General features: G+C 59.2%; 1 protein-coding gene across 1 annotated transcript; it reads left to right on the top strand.

Annotated features, from left to right (window-relative positions):
• Window positions 1-20358, top strand: GLI1 (GLI family zinc finger 1). The gene is made up of 12 exons (XM_074807512.1): window positions 1-276; window positions 12041-12207; window positions 12381-12476; window positions 13773-13968; window positions 14192-14354; window positions 14440-14541; window positions 14669-14809; window positions 15431-15580; window positions 16083-16247; window positions 16713-16961; window positions 17113-17392; window positions 17762-20358. Exons 2-12 carry the CDS (start codon window positions 12111-12113, stop codon window positions 20023-20025), a joined length of 3903 nt encoding a protein of 1300 aa, XP_074663613.1. The 5' UTR covers window positions 1-276; window positions 12041-12110; the 3' UTR covers window positions 20026-20358.
• Window positions 20359-20904: the final 546 nt, after the last annotated feature.

Here is a 20904-nt window from a genome sequence, read left to right as displayed (position 1 = left end):
GGGACCCGTCGCCCCGCGGCTCCGCCAGCGCCGGGACGCGCCGCCCCCGCGGGGCTTCGGCAACTTTCTCGGAGCGCCCAGGGCTGGGCCGGGGAAGTGTGGGGGGCGCCGCGCCGTCCCGTCCCGTCCCGCCCCGCCGTCCCGCCCCGACCGCCGGGGTCCCCCTGAATGTGCCGCTTCTCGCCCGGACCGAGCCGCAGCTGCAGCCGGGAGAAGGGGGAGCGCGGAGCCGCGGGACCCACCGCCCCGCTCGGGGCCGCGCGGAGCCGCTCGGAGGTAGGAGCCGTCGGGCGAGTCGGAGCCGTGGGCAGGGGCTCGGGGCTCCCGCGGGGCCCCCCGCTCCCCGGAGGAGCCGGGATGGCACCAGACCCTCCGCCGGGCCGTGCCGGGGCCGTCCCGCGCCCGCGCCCCGTCGGCGCCGTGGGGACCGTCGACCGGGGCTCCCAGCGCGGGGCCCGGCGGGGCGCGGGGCGGGAGCGGAGCGCGCGGTGCGGCGGGGCCGTGCTGGGTTGGACGGGGCGAGCACGCGCGGGGGCACCGGCAGCGCGAGGCGGGCAGAGCGGCGCGGCCCCGCCGCGCTCCGCGTCACGTACACTCGCGCTCACACCCACTCCCACGCCCTCACGCTCCCGTCGCGCTTCGTGCGCCGGGTGGGTGGGCTGCTCCGGCCGCGTGGGCTGCTCCGGCCGCGCCGCTGCTGTGCCCGCCCGGCAAAGCCCCGGGAAGGGGCGGGCTGGGCCGGGGCAGGGCTCTCCGGGCTCCCGGGCAGGCGGCCCCGGCTCCGGGCAGCTCCGCTGATGCCCAGCTGGGGGGTGTTGGACCGGGAGCAGCGACCGGGTGGAAGTTACTGCCCCGGCCTGAGTGAAGCGGCAGCTGCAGGACTGTCCTGGGGCTCAAGGTGAGCGGTGAGCTGCACCGCTGGTGCAAGCTCCTGGCCATCCCCGGCCCTCTTACCCTGTGCCAGTTGTGGTCTGTGCGGGGCTCTGCCAGCCGCCTCGCGGGCCTCTGCACCCAGCGGCTTTGGCAGGGCACAGAGCTGGCAGGCCCAGCCCACGCACCCCACAGCTGGAGCAGATGGCTGTATCCCCACCAACAAGCACCCGCTGATCCCGAGGCCCTGGGCAAGTCTCCGAGGGGAGGATGATGGGGCGCTGGGACAGCGGGTCTCCCTGCTCCCCTGCCAGCCTGCCAGGCCATGTGGGCAAGCGTCTGGCAGGAGTGAGGTGCAGGGAGATTCTGCGCACCCCAAGGAGCCTCCCAGAAACCGTGGCGAGGTGCCCAGGTCCCAGCGCACCTTGGCTTCCCAGCCTTCATCCCACGGGGCCCTGGGGCTGTGCTTCTTCCCTCACCACGTGGGCTGTAGCGGAGGCTGCCACAGAAGTGTCCTATGCCTGGGAAACTTAGAATCATAGAACAGCCCAGGTTGGAAGGGACCTTGAAAGGTCCTCTGGTCCAACCGTTTGTGGGAAAGGGAGCCTATCAAGGGAGTTTATCAAACCTCTCTGCTTTTGAGGCAAGGGCAGAGCTGCTTTTCCACATCAGTTGTGGAGCGCCTTGAGTCCTTGCCTGTGCCGGTTCCGAGTGTCCGTCAGTCCTCCTGCACTCTTGCACGAGGACTGCTGCTGGCTTTAGTACCCCGGAGAGCTGGGACTGGGGGGAGGCGGGTCAGGTGAGGGAGCTCAGCCTTGAGTCCCTCTACAACGGTGACCAGGCTTGACCGCTCTGGCAGATGGCTGGCTCCAAGTGCCTCCTGTGCCCCACTGGATGCCGACCCTTTGGCTGCCTTTCTAAACCCTTCAGGGCCATTGGGCTCCGGCGTTGGCTCTGTGTCACTCCCTGGCTGGCATGAGGAGTTTGTGGCTGGCAGAGCATGCTGACCAGGGTCAGGCATGGCACAGAGGAGCAGGAGGGAACCGGCATTGCCAGCGTGAGAAGCCCCTGAGCAGGGCGGTGTGAGACCTCGTCAGCCCAGCTTGCAGCTGAGCGTGAGCTAACTGAGCCTATGTGGGCACAGGCCACCCCTTTTGGGGTCTGACCCGAACTGCCTACAATGCACCCCCAAACTGCACCAAGCTCTCAGTGAGCCAGGAGTGCAGGAAAGCTAAAGGCAGACGAAGTGTCTCTCTGGAGAATTACCCTCTCTGTGTCATGGTGCCCTGGGCCAGGCCCTACGCACACATGTGAAGTCCAGATGGTCCCTAACCAGAACGGGGAGCACTCAGCACTGCAGTGAGAACTTGAGGGCTGCACCTCTCCTATGAGGATGGAGAGGCAGGCAGCTGGGTCTGAGTGGGGCTGGATAGCTGTGGCATTTGCAACACTGTGTTTGGGGTCTGGGAAACTAGTAGGTACTCCAACCACAGCAAGGGTCCTGTGCCCAGCCCTGGAAGGGATGTGGGGGCCCAGCAGATGCTGCTGGATACCCAGATGGCTGCGTTTTCCCCCACTCTGCTCTCTAGGCTACCTGTGGCAAACCTGAGCTGATGGATGTAGCATCCTGAGGGTGGGCATTGGGTTTTGGTGCAGAGGCGGGTTGAGGGGAAGGTAAGAGGAAGCAGCTGCATGAAGCTTCTTCAGAAATTCAGACCTAGGAAAACTTCCCAGTGTGTCTAGGTCTGCAGCGTGCAGCTGAGGCAGAAGCTGCCTCTCTGGGAGGCAGGGGATGGAAAAGGCACCTACTGTCCCCTCCATGCTGTGTGGGTGTTTGAAGCTGGTTTATTGATGCACGTGTTTCTGCATAGTGGGAGCTGGGTTGGTCCACGCCCTCCCTTGAGCCTTTCCCCAGCACAGTGAAGGTTACTGCTACTCAGGAAGGGTCTTTGAGGGCAAGGGGGTCAGCTGGAAATTGAGACCCTGGAGCAGATCCACACCAGTACTCCATGTGCCCGATAGGACCCCCAAGTTCCCCGACTACCAAGGATCCCAGCACCTCTGAGGAGACAGACTGGCATGTACTGACCTGAGCCCACCAGTGCATACCCTCATGCAGTCTGCCAGTCCAGATGCCACTGTGTGCATGCATGAGCTCCCAGTAATGCTTGTGAGTGGACTTGTGAGGTCCTCCGGGCATCTGCTTGTAGCCAAGTCACTGGTTGCTTGTGTGGGGGTCCTCATGTCCCCCATGTTCCGGGGTCTTTTTTTATCACAAACACAAAAATCAGGAGCCGGTTGGGAGCTGAAGATCGCCAAGCCTCTGTGGCTGGTCTAGTGGGAGGTGGTGGAACAAACTCAGTACTGCATTCCCCTTGCAGTGCTGGAGCTGGCGGAACTTCGAGAATCTCCCTGGAGCAGGGAAGTTTCCGTCCAGAGGAGTGAGTCAGTGTGGACACCTTGTGACGCGTGCTGTCACGTCAGGGCAGCCTGAGGAGAGGCGGGTGTTGAGCTCGGGCGTGGAGGGGGATTTGACTGTGCAGAATGTGTGAAGGGTGGGTGGGTGGATGGGCTGGAGGACATGAAGGCCCTTCTTCCAGTGCAACTGGGGGATGCTGTTAGGGACGTACCGCAGCTCAGGACTCCAGCTGCAGTGCTGGAGAGGCTGGCCAGCCCATAGTCCTTTGGGAATACCACTGTCCCCACCACTCCAACACGCTGTATGAGTGTGCACACCCTTGCACATCCATGCACCTGCACGTGCATGCGCCCTCATGTACATGCACATACACATGTTCACATGCGCACAGACACTTGCACACCTATACGTGCACATACCCATGTGTGACATGGCTTTCACAAAAGGATGTGGTGCTGTCTTTCCTTCCTTCTACAGGCCACTGTAGAAGTGCATCAGTCCATCTGTACTGACATACTAAAAGAGGGAAACCTTGAGCGTCTGGTAGAAGAGAGGCCAATCCTCCTACAGCCAGAGCATCCCCCAGGAGCACGTATGTGCATGCGCACCCATGGACATGTATACAGAGGGGCGTGTTTGTGTGTGTATGTACGTATCTGTATGCACATCTGCACAACTGTCTGCCTGGTTGGTGTCTTGCGTCTGTGGTACTGGAGTCTCTCTGCCTGTGTGCCTCGGTTTCACTTGATCTCTTCTCCTGGTGTTTAGCAATCCCAGTGATGTGATAAATAAAAAAGGTCCATTGAATGGGTCCTTCGTGAGACTGAGGGGATTCTTCTACAGAAATCGTCACAGGAACACAGCAACTGTACCCACCCCAATCCTTATGGCACATCAAAACCCTTCAGAAGCTGCAGAATAACAAGGTGAACAGCTGATAAAATAGCTGCCTCAGAGTGGGAACAAGCAGCAAAAACAGAGTCGGATTTCAGCTCTGCTGTATCTGGGTCTGAGGCTGGGGCAGGGTGGGGGGGATGTTTCCAGATGTGGTGCAACCCCCCTGTCAAACTCCCACCCCGATCTAGGGGAAGCAAAGCCCTGGCTGGTGCCCCCCACGGTGGCAGAGAACATGGCTGTAAGTGATGGGATTGCTGTGTATGGACAGAGCAGGTTTCCAGTCAAGGAACAGGAAAGCAGGCATCCGTGCTACCCACCTCCACCAGTGGCAGACACTTCAGGAGAGACAAATGTGTCCCAGCAGGCAAGAGATCACTGGGGACTTTTGGGAGCAGCCCAAGGGCACTCCCGTCACCACCTCTCAGCAGACAGAAGGGGTCTCCTGCTGCAAAGGAGGAGCAGTTTAGGCTTCCTAAATCCCCAAGTGGTGTGCTTACCTTGCTCCATGCTCAGTATGTCAAGAGACAGGCAGTTCCACAGCTTAAAAGGGATTGCTGTTGTATATCTAATCCTTTAATGACTGCTGAAGTCCGTGCCAGGTCCTGCACATCCTCCTGTTCTCATCTTCTGGGGAATCCTGGAGGATGGAGCTGTTGGGGTGGGAACAGGCTCAGTGTGAACTTGACTGCAGTGGGAGGACCGTTGACCCTGCAGCCCTCTGCCTGCCATGTCCTAACCTTCTCTCCCTCAGGACAGCAGAATTTCCTGCACCGCACTGCAGCCCCTGTTCTGGGGGTGTCCCTCCATGTAGCACATCAGCATGCTGGGTTGGAGGTGATGCCTTGATGCCATGGGAAGGAGCAGTGCCTGGCAGGGGCTCCCACGGCCATGACTCAGAGCTGGGCTTTTATGGGTCCCACATGTTCAATTTTGCTGTTTCCCTCCAGCACTGGGGAGGAAGGTGGAAGCATAAAAATTCCTTATAGCAGCTGCTGCCATGCGTGCACCCCCCTTACCCTCACCCCAAAACCTTGCCCCCACCCAGACTCCGGTCCAATGAAGGTAGGAGCCAGGGAAGTGGCTTTATGTAAGCAATTTGCAGGGGTAGGGTGTACTCGGGGCCAAAGCAAACAACATGCAAGCCTGTGACAATTGCCTGCCTGCCCTGGGACCACCTATCAAGCACCACCACTCCTGCCTGGCTTGCCACGGCTTCCTGAGCAGCTCAGCGTGCGGTTGAGGGCCAGCGGACCCTGCATTACAGGGGAACAGGGGCAGGGAGCGTGGAGCTGCGAGCTCCCACCCTGCAGCCCTCCTCCATGGGCTGTCTCTGCCCTGAGTTACTCTGGAGACCGGGCAGCCAGGGCTACGCCCCAGGCTGGCCTGCCTTCCCCTCTTCTCAAAGCACACGTGTGTTAGCATGTGTTAACATGTCTAGAGGCATGTCAGTGCATGGTCATGAGTGGGTGTGGATGCATGTGGGAGAGAGGGGCTGGATTGTTTTGCCCCCTGCTGAGATGCGGTGTATGGGTGGGGGTGTACAGTGGCTTGCATAAGGCTGTGCTGCTGGAGGGATGGGTGGGCTGGGGAGGGACCTGTGGTCCTTGCTGGAAGTGGTGCAAAGGGCAGAGAAGAATTTTGGCATGGGGTGCAGAATGAGGATGTGTTATGTTTTCTGAAGGTGGCAGCCAGGGCTGAAGAAGGGAGGGAGAACTGACTGCACGATATCCTGAATCTCTCTTGGCCTGGATGCTTCTGCCCCTTTCCTTACACATGTGTAAACTTCTCCCAGAGCTGGTTCTTCTCTGCCTCATCTTTTCCAGACCAGGGACCACCTTGGAATGAGCTTGGCAGCCCACACCAGCATGGGATCATGACCCTGAATCGTCCCCTTTCAGACCCCCTGAACCTGAAGCAATGTGCTTTGTGGCAGCTGCAGTCCTGGGCAGATTAGCTGCCCCATGCAGAGGAGCTTGGGCTCGCCCTAAAGGCCTGGCCTAACAGTGGGGTCAGATGCGTAGCAAGGCAGCTGGGCGGGAGGTCTGCCCATGAGTTCTGCTGGAGGCAGAGATGAGAAGGCGTGTGGGGTCAGGGGAAGCAGGTCCCCAGTACAGACTGGCCTGGTACCAACTTGGTCCCAGGGCAGGGAAAAGGGGCTTCTTCTAGGGGGGAATTTCACTGTCTTTGCACCACCATCAGTGGCCTTTCCCCACCCTCAGTGCATGCCAGCTGTGGGGCCTGGACAGGCTGCAGAGCATGCAGGAGACATCGTAGCTTGGGGAGGAGTGTGTTGATACTGCCAGACCCCACCTGGGAGGCAGCTAGGATGTGTCCCCTTGATCCTGGACTGTCACTGGCATGAGGGAGCGTTGGCTCCCTGGCAGCTCTCTTCCAGGCTTGCTACTTGCACCTACATGCTGCAGCTCAGCCTGGCCCTCTGTCCTGTTCCTGTTCTGTGTCTGCAGAAGTGCCCTCGCCGCAGCTCTGTCTGAACTGCTGCACCGGTGCGGGAAGGCAGATCTTAAGCCAGATCGATGTTTTTCCTCAGGCCCTGTAGGGTTAAGCCAATCGGGCACGTGGCTGACCGGGAGTTGCAGGACGGCTGAGGTGAGGGCTGCAGTGGTGTCAGCAGGGCTCTGTGTCTGTGGTGGGCTCAGGAGAGGTTTGCCCCAGGGCTAGAGCCCACCTCTCCTGAGGATCGATAAGGATATGCAGTGGTGGCCTTCTGGGGCATCTCCCCACCGTACTGGACCCTGTGCCGTACCACTGGACCCTGCTCTCTCTCTGGCTTGTCCCTCTGCTCTGGCCCTCCCTTGCTCCCTCAGTGAGTAAGGGTTTGGGGTGATGGGGCCTGCAAACATATAGCAGCTCCACCGTAGCTGCTGTTGTAGCTCCCCACATGCACATGCAGACATGCACATATGCACATTCCACACGTGTAGACATGTGCAAGTGCAAGCATGCATGCAAGCACATACATCTGTGAGTACATACACACGAGCACCCCCCCAAAACATACTCACACATAAACACAAACCCCTCTCCACACATGCAGACACATATGGCCAAACTTGCGCATTCACACACATGCTCATGGAAACACGGATGCCCCCCACGCATGCACACACAGAGCCCTCCCCCAGGCCCCCCACGCTGGGGGCTGTGCTGGGCGGGTTGATGGATTGTGCCACACACAGCTCAGTGCTGCGGGTGTATGGGCTGGGATCTCGGCCACACTGGCTAATCCAGCCCTGACATCACATTCCTCCGCAGTGGGACTCCGGGGCGGTTAACCCTGCCGGGGCTGGGCCTGGGGCAGGAGATGATGGGGACAAGGCGGAGGCACAGACAGGGACCCCCACAACCTCTGTGTGCTGGACTGGATGGCAGCCACCCTGCCGCAGCACGCTGCACCCGCTGCTGCCGGCTGGCCGGCCCCAGGGCTGTCAGAGCTGGTCGGGAGCAGGGAGCGTTCCTGGTGCGAGGTGGGAGCTGGGGTGGGGGTCTGCCCTGTCACAGGCTGCAGTGGGGTGCAGCCCGCTGCCTCTTCCTCCTCTTGCAGCCAAGTCTCCTAAGGGTGTGCAGTTCCCCTCTCAGTGCCTGTGTCTGTGTTTCTCCTTCCTGCCGTCTCTGTTCCACCACCCATCAGTGTTGGCATCCTGTCTGTCGTCCCGCGGTACAAGCTCACTACATCTTTCCCTCTCTGCCTTTTGCGCCTTCTCCTCTGTCTCCTTCCCTTTCCCCCACCCCATTCCCCAGTGTCCTCAGGAAACTGGAGCCAGATGACAGATTTTAGATGTGTTTGCAGGAAATAAAAGGCAAGGAGCTGGGGGGGAGGGGGATGGCCAGTCTTGACCCCCTCCTGTGCGGCGTTTCGGTGTCTGGAGCCAGCCCTGCTTCAACTACTGCTGCCGCTGGCTTAGCTCCTTGTTTTCTTGGCAGAGAGGAGGAGGAATGTGTTTCAGTTTGAGTTTCTTGGCAGGAGGAGACCGAGGGAAGATTCCCCTCAATCCCGGCTGCGCCTGGCTCTCAAATTTATGCCCATAGGCTGCGACTTGGGTGGGCCGCGGCAGTGTGCGGCAGGCGGGGGAGGCGAGCGCGGCGGTGGGGGAGCCGTGGGCCAGTTCCCATTGGCTCCCTGCATCCCCGGCCCCCTCTGGCTTCCCCTGCTCAGGGGGCCACCAGGGTCTGGGGAGCCCCTGCAGACCCCATGGGCTGGGGGGGAGCATCCTGCAGCTGGTACCCTTGGGCCCGGGGCACTTTCTGCCTTGCATAGCCACCTCTCCATGCTGGTGCTCAGCAGGGGGAATGTGTGGGATGAGAGAGAGCCGTCCCACTGCTGTCATGCCCGCCTGGCACCCGCCTACCTCCAGGCTGTCCCAGCAGGGACACCCGGGCCTTGCCAGGCTTGGTCTGCTCGCCAAACTCCTGCCCTCTGCCTGGACCCAGGAAGGAGAGGCTGTCTTGGCACAGCGGGACCCTGACCCTCCTGCTGTACCTGGGTGGCCAGGGACTGGGGATGGTGGGGACCAGGGCCCCACTGAGGTGCCCCCAGTCCTGCATGGTGGGTGCTGGAGGGGGCATAGAAGGGATACCCCTCCAGGCAGGGAGGTGGTGTGCAAGGCTGGGGAGTCATGAGGGGGGGGGTAGCGTGCCTCGTGCTACATGCCTGTGTGTTCCCCACGTGTGGTGGTATGCTGTGCATGCATGTGTGCTCTCTGTGCCCACTTGTGCTTCATGCATGTTTTCGTAAACCTGTGCACATGCATGTGTTGTGTGCATGTGTGCTGTACGCATGCACATGCAGCTTTGTTTTCCACTGGACATACATGTTCTCTGGTGTGCATAAGTGTGTGTGTGCACTGCATGTTACACAGGTGCTGTGTGTGTGTGCACATGGAGTTTGTGTGGTCTGCAGGTGTGTGTACATGTGCTCTGTGAATGTGTGCATGCGTGTATGTGTGTGCAGGGATATAGCAGGTGGCAAGTATGGCAGGGGCTGGCACAGCTGTACATAGGGAGGTGAACAGGGCTAACAGCAAGGTAGAGAGGACATCACAAAGGCTATGGGTGAATTAACCCTTTTCGTGAAAGCGGTAGATGCCCCACAGATAGTGCCTCATCTGCTTGGAACTCAGGGCAGCAGGGCAGCAAGTCCCCAGTGCAGTTTGGGGCCGGGATCTGTAGGCTGGTGGGAGCCAGCTGGACCCAGGGCAGCGCCCATCATCGCGTTGCTGCTGCGGCAGGTGGGTGTGCCTGTCTGGACAGGCACAGCCCCACTCACCTGTGGGCTGACTGGGGTGGCCACATACGGTTACTGCACTGCATGGTAGCGACCTGCCTGCTTTTGTATAGAGTAAGGAGCTGGTGGGCTAAGACTGTGGGGCTGGGGCAGCCTGGGGGAGCTCAGGTGACGGTTCTTGGGAGGGGGAGACAGGAGACTTTGTCTTTGCTGAACTCCAACACACCCCATTATCTCCCAGCGGCACGTGTGCCTCTCCAGACATGTGCAAATGTATGTTCATGCATCCGTGTGTATGTGTGTCTGTGCACGTGTGAATTAGTTGTGTGCACAAAGGGCTGGGGGGTGTTGCTGTGGTTGACTCCACAACTGGAGAAACTTTGTGAGGGTCTTGCAAACTCCCTCTTCGTTAGGTGTTGTGGCTGGGGTAGGGGGCAGATAGGAGGCTTCCCCTGGAGCGAATCCCCAATCTTTGCTGCAAGGCCCAGGTCCAGCAGGCAGGTAAGAGGCCTCTCCTCTGCCCGCCCCCGCCCCCCCCCCCCCCAGCCTTGTTTCCTCCTCATCTCTGTTTCCCTTGCCTGCCCTCAGCGCCACCACCTTCCTGGGTACCTCCCTCCCCCTTTGCCTGCCCTGCTGCCCCCCCCTGCTCCATTCTTCCTGGCTGACACTCTCACAAAGCCCCGAGACAAGCTTTCAAAGGGGCAACTCATGCGGAAGAATTGATGCCCCCCTCACCCCCCCGTGCTCCAAACGCAACCCAGCACTTTCCCAGCGGGGTGAGGGGCTCCCACTCCCCCAGACCCCTTGTCTGGGGCGATTCCCTTGGTCCCTCAAAGGGAGAGGCAGGAGGCCTTGTTTCCAGAGCCACCCACATGTGCCTCTCCCTCACCCTGTGGTTGTTTCTCCTTCCAGAGCCTCTGTCCTTCATGTAAGCCATCAAGGGTCTTGGGGCAGGACAGTGACCATGGGTGGGTATGGAATTGTGGGCCAGGACCTGGGTGCAGAGGTCAAAGGCACAGCCACGGTTGAAGATCTGACCATGGGCAGGGCCAGGCAGAGCGGCAGGTGGAAATGAGATCCAGACAGAGGGCAGGAACCTGCAGGCAGGGATGTGGTAGTGGGCTGGGCTGAGCCCTGTGGGCAGGGGTGCGATGTGTGGGTGGGACAGGGCAGGGTTTTGACCTGCAGGCAGGGTGGGTACCCATGGGCAAGGCAGGGCTGGGTGGGACCTGCAGGTGCTGCAAGGACCCATGAGGAGGGCGAAGCAGGGTGCCAGCTCAGGTCCTTTGACCAAGTACGTTTCTAACCATCTGTGCCTTAGTTTCCCTTTTTGGCAGTTAGGGCTCGCAGTTTTCACCTCTGTGTTTGTGTACTTGAGTGTGGATGTTTATGTGGGTGTCTGGGTGCACACGTGTGTATTTCATTATCCCTGCAACAGACACTGCAGTGGGCTTGGGACTCTTGGGACTAAGAGGGACAGGACCCTCTTAGTACAGCGCCAAGCACGAGGGCACCTTGCTAAGTCAGTATCCAGGGATGCTTGCGATGGGTGACCACAAGGTGCCCTGTAGCAGTGTCACTGCTTGTGCCAAGCAATCAGAGGTGGTCTTGAACTGAGCAGTGGTCTGATCTGTACTGCGGTTCTTGTGCTTAGGGTATGTTAACTCCCCTGTGCTGGTGCCACAAGGGGCCTGGGGGCCTGCCAGGCACTGGGGACATGGAGACAGACATACTTGCTTTGGAGGAGGTGGCTCATGTGACACAGAGCTGCCATGGCTTGTACCTCCTGCGCCCACCCAGCCTGCCAGAGGTATGCAGTTTTCCGCATGGTTTATGTCTCTGCAGTGTCAGCGAGTGAGGAGAGGGATGTGGGGGGCTGCACCCTGGCCCCGCAGACATCTCCTCTTGCACCAGCCCCTTCTCCCTTCCAGGTAGATACAGGCTTGTGCCCCAGGTGGGAAATGGCCCCCAGCTCCAGGGAGAAAGTGGAAGCCCTTAGGGAAGGGGGGGGCCACCCTGGTGGGAAGGGAGTGCCAGGGTGTGTACGTGTGGAGGGGGCAGGGGAGAACGCCAGGGGCCTCCATGGCACGGCGGGGGCCTGCAGAGTTCTTGGGTATGCGGAGATGTTCAGCGGTGGTTGCTGCTGAGTCAGGTGTCCTCGAGCCCAGTTCCTCTGCCTAGGACCCTCGTTGTTCGTGTCAGTGCCCCAAAATGGAGGGGAAAGGGTTTCCCCCCACTGTCACTTGCCCTTCCCGCCTAGGCCGTGCCCCTGGGGCTTCCCTCTGCCGTGGGGTCGGGGCAGAGGCCAGTGCCGGGGGCTGCGGTGAAGCAGCAGCACAGAGGTGGCCACACGGAGGGTGGTGCGCCCTGGGCAGGCGGGCGCGGGGCCGCGGCGGGAGGTGCCAGGCCGTGGGCAGGGCGGGGTGGGCGCGGGGCGGGGGCGTGAGCTTAAAAAAGTTTTAAAAAGGGGGGATGACCCCCCCCCCCGCCCCGGGCCGTGCCTCCGGCCGCGGGAGGGGCGGGGGTGACCCCGCGGTCCCGCTGCCCGCGGCCGCGCTGTGCCGCGGCGCCCCCTGGCGGGCGCGGGGCCAGCCCACCCTTGTCCTCCGCAGGTCCCGGCCGGCTCCCGCGCACCGGCGAGGACCAGATGCGCTCCTGAGCCCGGGCACGCCCTGCCGCGACATGTTCAACCCCGTCAGTCCCCCGGCCACCGCCTGTGCCGAGCATTGCTGCCTGCGCCCACCCCACGGACCAGCCTCAGGCGCCCCAGGGCCAGAAGGTCGGTCGTGGCCCCCTCGTCCTGGGCAGTGCCTGGGCCCGAGCAGCGCCGGGCGAGAGGGGCGCCGGACTTCAGGTTCAGTCCCTGGGTTCTGGGATGCTCTGGGGATTTCCTCTCCCCCTTGTGCCACCCACCTTGATACATCTTGCTGTCTTTCTCCTCCCCTCTGCCAGGACTTGATTTCCCCTTATGCCATCAGTCAAACCTCATGAGCAGTCACCGTGGTTATGGGTTGGTGCCAGGAACCGAGCACCCAGGTGGTGGTGATGGTAAGTCTCCAGTCTTGGGAGGGCATGGGGCAGGTAAGGGTTCTACAGGGGGTTTAGGCACCCGCTGGGGATTGTGTTGATTGTGCCAGGAGTGGGGGTGTGTGGGGTCTGGCAGTGCTGGGGACAGTGACACCTGTGATGAGGGAGGAGGCTGCCGGGGCCTCGGGTATCTTTCCTGGAACAGTGATGTCTATGTGAACAGGAGGATTTGTGTTGTCTGTGCCCAAGGGGATCAGGCACTTTTCTTGGGATGATACCAGCTGTGGCAGGGAGTACGTCTGTGTCAAGGGATTCAGGTACCCCCTATGGACATTGATGGCTGTGGTAGGGAGAGCGGTACACTTCTGAGCCATGCCACAGCCCAAAGCCACCAACATACATAAATTGGAGCCTGAGTGCATGGAGAGCAGCCCTGCAGAAAGGGATCTGGGGGTGCTGGTTAGCAGCAGGCTCAACATGAGTCACCAGCATGCCCTGGCAGCCAAAAAGGCAAACCGCATCCTGGGGCGCATCAAACACAGCATAACCGGCTGGTCAAAAGAGGCGATTATCCTGCTGTATTTGGCCTTGGTTCAGCCTCACCTTGAGTACTGTGTGCAGTGCTGGGCCCACCATTTAAGAAGGATGTGAAGGTACTTGAATGTGTCCAGAGAAGGGTGACAGAGCTGGAAGGCACAGCCCGTGAGGAGTGGCTGAGGACTTTGGGTCTGTCTAGTTTGGAGAAAAGGAGGCTGAGGGGTGACCTTATTGCTCTCTACAGCTTCCTGAGGAGGGGAAGTAGAGAGGGAGATGCTGATCTCTTTTCCCTGGTATCCAGTGACAGGACATGTGGGAATGGTTCAGAGATGTGGCTGGGGAGGTTTAAACTGGACATTAGGAAGTATTTCTTTACCGAGGGTGGTCAAACAGTGGAATAGGCTTCCTAGAGAGGTGGCTGATGGCCCAAGCCTGTTGGTGTTTAAGAGGTATTTGGACAACTGCCCTCAATAACATGCTTTAACTTTTAGTCAGCCCTGAATTGGTCGGACAGTTGGACTAGATGATCATTGTAACTGAAAGATTTCTATTCTATTCTATTCTATTCTATTCTATTCTATTCTATTCTATTCTATTCTATTCTATTCTATTCTATTCTATTCTAATTCCTATTTCTACTCTATTCATCAGAAGCTAACTGGCACACTCAGGGTACTCCTCCAGGCTGTAAAGCCTGGTGGCTTGTGTCCTTGGGGGGTTCTTCAGCCTCCTAGGACCCATGCTGACAGGAGTGCCCCCCACTCTCTGCTGCCATCCCAGGCTCACGGTTCTCAACACCCCGGGGTGCGGGCAAACTGGGCAAGAAGCGCGCACTGTCCATCTCACCCCTGTCAGATTCTAGCATTGACCTGCAGACGGTAATCCGCACCTCACCCAACTCCCTCGTTGCGTTCATCAACTCCCGCTGCGCCTCTGCCAGTGGCTCCTATGGCCACCTCTCCATCAGCACCATCAGGTGGGCACCAGACTTCAGCTCCTCTGGCATGCATGCAGCCTGTCAGTCTTGGAGCCTGAATGGCAATTTCCAACTTGGGGAGTGCCTGGGGTGAGGGCTAGGGAAGGTGGGAGCAGAGTGGGATCGTGGGTTAGGGAAGGAGTGGCCTGGGATCCCTGGCTCAGAAGACCTAAATATCTGTCCTTTGATGGTGTCATCTGCTCATCCTTCTTGCTCTTTGCAGTCCATCGCTGGGGTACCAGAGTCCACCGGGTCAGCAGAAGGGCCAAGGCCACCTGTACAGCCACACCCCACACCCCCCACCTTGTAGCTCCCACGAACACACGTCCACTCGCCCAGGGCTCCTGCACCATGCCCCAGCTCGTGGTACCCTCAAACACTGCCAGGTAAGGGGGCCTTGCACTCATATAAGCGGTGGACCAATGGACATCTCGGTGCTGACTGCTTTCCGCTTTCCCCCTGCCCCGGTAGCAGCTAAAGTTGGAGTGGAGCCTGAGCAGCCCTCTGGCTGTCAAATACGCGGAGGAGAGATCCGAGGGTGACATCTCCAGTCCAGTTTCCACAGGCACCCAGGTACTCCCCAGGCCTTGAGACACCCCTCACTTCCCCACGGCTCTACGCTTCTCCCTGGCACCACTCCCAGTAATAGGGAGCACGAAGGGTCGTCCCTGGGTGTGCTCATCTGGCTGTGCTCTCCCAGGACCCCTTGCTGGGGATGCTCGATGTTCGGGAAGATCTGGAGAAGGAAGATGGGAAACCTGAGTCTGAAACTGTGTATGAAACCAATTGCTACTGGGACAGCTGTGCCAAGGAGTTTGATACGCAGGAGCAGCTGGTGCATGTGAGTTAGGTCCTGCCCGGGTACACCCAGTCCCAGAACCTGTCCTCAGGCTGATGGCTGATGTCCCCCTGTGTCAACCCACGACTCTGACTCTAAGGGTTGTCCTATACTGGGCCACTCCCCTCCCGCCCCAGCCCTGGGAGCTCACCACACAGGTGCACAATGTTGGAAGTTACCCCTAGGGAGGGACATGCATTCTCCACTTCTTGCGGGGAAGTTCTTCATGACCCTCCCATACCATGTCCCTAGGGGGAACACCCAGTGTGGCCTTCCTCACCCCCAGGGCAGCTCTCTTGAATCACTGGTGCATCCAGACTTCCTCCTTAGCTCTTTGTCTCCCTCCAGACACTCCAACTCTCCTATATCCCCTTGACCAGCCCTCAGACCACCTTGACCCCTATGTCTTCTCTTGGTCATCCCAAAATAGCCCCCAGCCATGTCCTGTATCCCCTGCCTCCTCTAGACACCATCTGTCCACTCTGCTTCTCCCTTACCTCTGGTGTTTCCACCTGCCATCCCAGTTCCTCTGTGTCCATTTGTCCCATGATATTCTCGACACCTGCATCTCCCTGACCCTTGGTACCCTCCCCAATGCCAGCAGTGATGCCCCTCTCTCCTCAGCACATCAACAATGAGCATATCCATGGGGAGAAGAAGGAGTTTGTGTGCCACTGGGCAGCATGTTCCCGGGAGCAGAGGCCCTTCAAGGCTCAGTACATGTTGGTGGTGCACATGCGACGTCACACAGGCGAGAAACCTCACAAATGCACGGTGAGCTGGCACGAGCCTTTGCAAAGACTTGGCTAAGCTGTGGTGCCTTGAGCCAGCCAGAGCTCAGGGCAGAGTGCGAGCTGGCCCGTCTGGTATATGGCATTGAAGGGGGACATGTGGTGGGGAAAATGAGGTGGGACAGACAGGGTGGTCAGGAACATGGTAGTGCATGATAGAGTGGGGTTCACATGTGGCAGGCCAGAGCCTGTGTGATCACTGGCATGGCAGAGATGCACATGAGGTAAAGAGGTACGTAGTGGGCTGGGTACAGCACGGCCACGTAGCCAGTGCATGGTGAGGTGGCGTGACATAGGCTAGAAGAGTAAAGGGCTGTGCAGTGGTGTGAGGACGTACACCTGAAAGAGGGCAGGTGTGTTGTGTGTTGATTGGGAGGAATGATGCATGTCCGTGGCAGATGTTCCCTGGGTATGTAGTGTGGGGGTGATGTGGTACAGGGTCTGTTGAAGGTGTGTGGCATGTTTCACCCTGCTTGCCTGCACAGTTCGAGGGCTGTAACAAAGCCTACTCACGCCTGGAGAACCTCAAGACGCATCTGCGCTCACACACGGGTGAAAAACCGTATGTGTGTGAACACGAGGGTTGCAACAAGGCCTTCTCCAATGCTTCTGACCGGGCCAAGCATCAAAACCGCACTCACTCCAATGAGGTACAGACCCATCTGGGGCTCTTTGCACCCCTTTGGGCTCCCCGTATGCCTCCTGATCAGTCCCATACTCTGAAAACTCCCTGCATCCTTTTTTTTGGTCTGTGTGCCCCAACTCCCTCCTTGCCTGCTCTAATACAAGTATGGCCCCCTGCTCCCTTCCTCGGTCACCTGCATTCCCACCAGGGTCCCTTTACCCTTGCCCTACTCCTGTGGAGCACTGTCCTTATGTTCTTCCTCCGGCTCCCTGTGATGTCCTCCAGGGCCTTGCTGTAGCACCTAAGATGTCCCCTCCAAGGAGACTCAGCCTCTTTGATCCCTTCCCACCCTCAGTTCCCTCAGTTCTTGGGCCTACTCAAGAGGGAGGAGAGGGGATTTATTTCATGCCAAGCTGGTACTTTGTTGGGAGGGGTCTCTGGTCGGAGCTAACGCCCTCCCTCCACCGTGCCTACCTTTTTTCCCTGACAGAAGCCCTATGTGTGCAAGATTCCAGGCTGCACCAAACGCTACACAGACCCCAGTTCCCTGCGCAAACACGTGAAGACGGTGCATGGCCCTGACGCCCACGTCACCAAGAAGCACCGAGGGGATGTGGTGCCAGGCAGGGCACTGCCCACCCCCAGTGGTCCCCCAGACATGAAGCAGGAGAAAGACACAAATGGCCCCACTGAAGCCCGGAAGGATGACAGCAAGCTCTTGGTGCCTGACTTGGCCTTGGTAAGGAGCTGGGGGTGTGATGACGGAGGGAGGCCTGTCCGGGCCTGTCAGAGGCATCGGTCTGCGCGGTAGGGGAGTCATCTCCACATCTGTCGGGGTGCGGGCTTGCAGGTGTAGTGGATGACCCCTTTTTCCTCGGTTAATGTTTTAGAAGCCACAGCCCAGCCCAGGTGGGCAGTCGTCGTGCAGCAGTGACCACTCCCCACTCGGCAGCACCACCAACAATGACAGTGGGGTGGAGATGGCGGGCAACGCAGGTGGGAGCTACGAGGATCTGTCCACACTGGAGGATGTGATGCCTGGTGAGCCTATGGGCACCTCGGGACTCATGGCCCTCCACAAGCTAGAAAATCTTCGCATTGACAAACTGAAGCAGATGAGGAAGCCATCAGCTACCAAGGGCCTGAATTTGCCAGCCATCCCTGGAGCCGGTGAGACTGTGGTTCCCTCCCACCCGGATGTGGTGCCAGTCCCATGGGCACTGTGTCGAGCGAGGTCTGGTTTGCAGCCAGAGAGGATTCCACACCTTCCTTTCACTAGTGGTGGACCCCCACATCTGGGCTGTGCCCCATCTTTGGAGTCGATTATCTTAAAGGTTTTTTTCCAATCTAAATTATTCTAAATGACCTTCTGCCCTCTCTTTGTTGCCACCACTTGGATCTGTTTCATCTCCTGGCAGGCACTGACCATGGGAGAGGCCACATCCTGGTACTGGAGGTGGCTGCCTGTTCCTCCTCTGACCGCTGGTGCCCTGCTGTGTTCTGAGTGCCCTGGTGTAACTCCTCCTTTTCTTTCCTCAGGCCTGCCTGGGGAGGTGCCTGGGATCTCCGTGCTGCCGCCAGCTGCCTCGCACCGGCGCATTGCAGAGCTGTCGGCCGCAGAGATGGGCATGCCACTGAATGAGCGCCGGAGCAGCACCACCAGTACCGTAAGCTCAGCCTACACAGTGAGCCGGCGCTCATCCCTGGTGTCCCCGTACCTGGCTGGGCCATGTCTGGGTGGCGAGGCAGGGACGATGCCTGGCGGGGCAGGCCTGGCAGATGGCTATGACCCCATCTCTCCAGATGAGTCGCGACGCTCCAGTGATGCCAGCCACTGTGGAGGGCTGCCAGGTGTGGGCAGCCTTACCCCAGCCCAGCGTTACCGTCTCAAGGCTAAATATGCTGCAGCCACAGGTGGCCCACCCCCAACCCCACTGCCCAGTGTGGAGCAGGTGGGCACGGGTGGCCACAGCAGCTTATCCGGGGACTACCTTGGGCCATCTGAACCCCGCTTCCTTGCGAATGGTTTGTTGCGAAGGCACAGTTCCAATGACTACACTGGTTATGCAGGCAGTGTTCTCCCTCACCTGGTGCCTCGGAATGGTGTGCGGCGGGCTAGCGACCCTGCCCGGACCGTGGCCAACCCTCATGCTGTGCCCAAGGTGCATCGTTTTAAGAGCATGGGTAACGTAAATGTGCCAGGAGCGGGCAGAACTGTTCTGCAGCCCTTGGGTGGTTCTGATGCCAACCTTCAGCGCCATGTCTTCTCTCCACGCCCACCCAGCATCAGTGAAAATGTCTTCCTGGAGAGTGTGAGCATAGAGGGCCCTGACCCAGGCACGGAGCCTGGCTTGCTAGAGATGGAGCAGTACTTGAACTACCCTGAGGAAAGCTTCCCGTGCCAGGGGACAGGTGTGGAGCTCCAGTGTGAAGGCCTCTACAGCAACTCTCACCGGACCATGGCGGGTATGCAACTGAATCTGGGAGGGCACGGGGACATGGAGGAGGGGTTGCTTCAGTCTGAGTTCTCCCTGCCTCAGTGCCAGATGAACCAGCACTTCACGACTACGCATGCTGGCAATGGGACCATGCCAGCTCCTTGGGATGAACCTCCCCAAGGCAATATGGAGATGAGTTCCAGGCAGTCAAGTGTCAGTGTTTCTGCTGCTGCCATGTCTGGGCCACACTGTCACCATCAAAGTACTGAGTACCCACTAGCCAGTTCTTGTGGGCAACAACCCAAACTTGTGAGCTCATGCCAGGACAGTGTATTTTCTGGGGCACACCGGCTTAATCGACTACAGATCAAATCTGAGCAGCGTTACCCAGCACCTGCCCCAGCACTTGCTCCCTGCCAGAACCCCAAGCTTGCTGGGCCCATGCAGCTTCCTGCATCATTTGGCCAAGCCATGAATGTAGGGCCTGGTGGTTACCAGTCCGAGGAACAGGCACCTGTCAGTTACATGGGCACGTTGAGCCCGGGCGCTAGAAGAGCCCAGACCCCCACCATGCAGACCAAAGAAGTGATGGTCCGTAGCTATGTGCAGGCCCAGCAGGCTCTGATGTGGGGAGAGCAACTAGCCTCCAAGGGAGGGGAGCCTGGCATGGGCCTGGGCAGTGAACCTGGGCAGTGCCAAGCCATGCAAGCACCACTGTACCTCAGCCCAAAGTACTCTGGTTACCAAGCCAAACCAGATCACCTGCAGAGTCTGGCAGACACCCAACACCTCCTAAATGGCCCATGCTTCAACCCAGAGATGGTGCCGCACCCACCTGGTGGCCCTAAACCACCTGGTCACCAAAACAGTCTGAACTATGCTGGCAACCTGGCTCAGCCTAGTCATTCCTATGAGGGAGTGGAAGCCAGCTCCCGGCGTGTACTTCGCTTGCCCCCTGCCCATCCCACACCTGAGGGGCCCAGTAATGCCCTGCTGTATTACCCAGGCCAGGGCACACATGTGGGAAAAGGGCATAAACTGTTGAGCCAAACGGCATCAAGCTGTGGGGGTCCTGGGCATTATGATGGGAGCTTGGAAGGACTCAAAGGCAGCTCATATTACTACCTGGATTCGGGGGAGCAGGTGGCCAACAGCCTGGATTCCCTGGACCTGGAGAATACGCACCTTGACTTTGATGCCATTGTGGAAGATCAAGAGACACCTGCACTGCTGCCTGGCTCCCCAAGCCCTGCTGGTGGCCTCTTGCTTCCTGCATCTGGTGGTCCTAACATGGCTGTGGGTGACATGAGCTCCATGTTGAGCACTCTGGCAGGAGAGAGCCATTTCCTCAACACCCTGTCCTAACTAGTAGGTACCAGCCATCAGGTGGGCATGTCTGCAACCAAGGGGGGCCTAAACCACATTTGGGCAGAGGCATGAAAGCCCTCCTCACATGCAGATTTATGCCTGGTGTGACGAGGAAGAGGGGAGAAACACCGCTGGTGTCTCCCCTTCTCCAGTCTGTGAGTGTCAGGCTCTTTCAGGGGAGGGATGTTGCTGGGTCCCAGACATAGCTGCAACCCCGATCAGGTGCTTCAGGTCACCTCTTGTGGGGGGAACTGGTTTTACTGAGCCCTTCCATTCCAGTGCCTGGAACCTTTCTCTGCTTCCCTCAGCCCTCTGGAGGTGGCCCTGCACGGTCTTAATGTTGAAACCAAAGAGTTCCACCCTCCCCAACCCTGTGGGCAGGCCCCATTCCTATGTTCCCACTGCACCCTGCCCGCCCCCCCCCCCCCCCCCCCCCCTTATATCCCAGTCTTTGTCAGGACTGCAATCACTCCTTGCTTGGCAAGCCCTCTGCCCCCTCCCTTCCATCTTGCTCAAGGAGGGAGAAGGGGGAGGGAATTCACCACCACAAGGATGGTGGTAGGGGGCTTGGAGTTCCTGGCACTGCCTGTGTCGCTCTGTACATAGTGTGCCTATGTATCTGTCTCTTCTCTGGGTGTTACCCCAGCCTTTCTTCTGTTTGAAAGAAACAGCAGTGCCTCCCCTCCCCATTAAACCCTTTCTCAGGGGAGTGTGAGCTGTGTGCTTTTTTTTTTTAGTCCCTGCAGATGGGCTCCAAGCTGGATCCCTATGCTAGGCGCTGTAGAGCCTGCCCCCTCCCTCTTTCCCTCATTTGGGACCAAGACCCACCTGTGCCCAGCCCTGCAGAATCATCCCCTTCCTTTGGATTGGGGATCC

Source organism: Strix aluco, chromosome 27, assembly GCF_031877795.1.
Source record: "Strix aluco isolate bStrAlu1 chromosome 27, bStrAlu1.hap1, whole genome shotgun sequence".
Classification (NCBI taxonomy): Eukaryota; Metazoa; Chordata; class Aves; order Strigiformes; family Strigidae; genus Strix; species Strix aluco.
The sequence above is the reverse complement of the archived record's forward strand: the minus strand, read 5'-3'. Positions and strand labels throughout refer to the sequence as shown.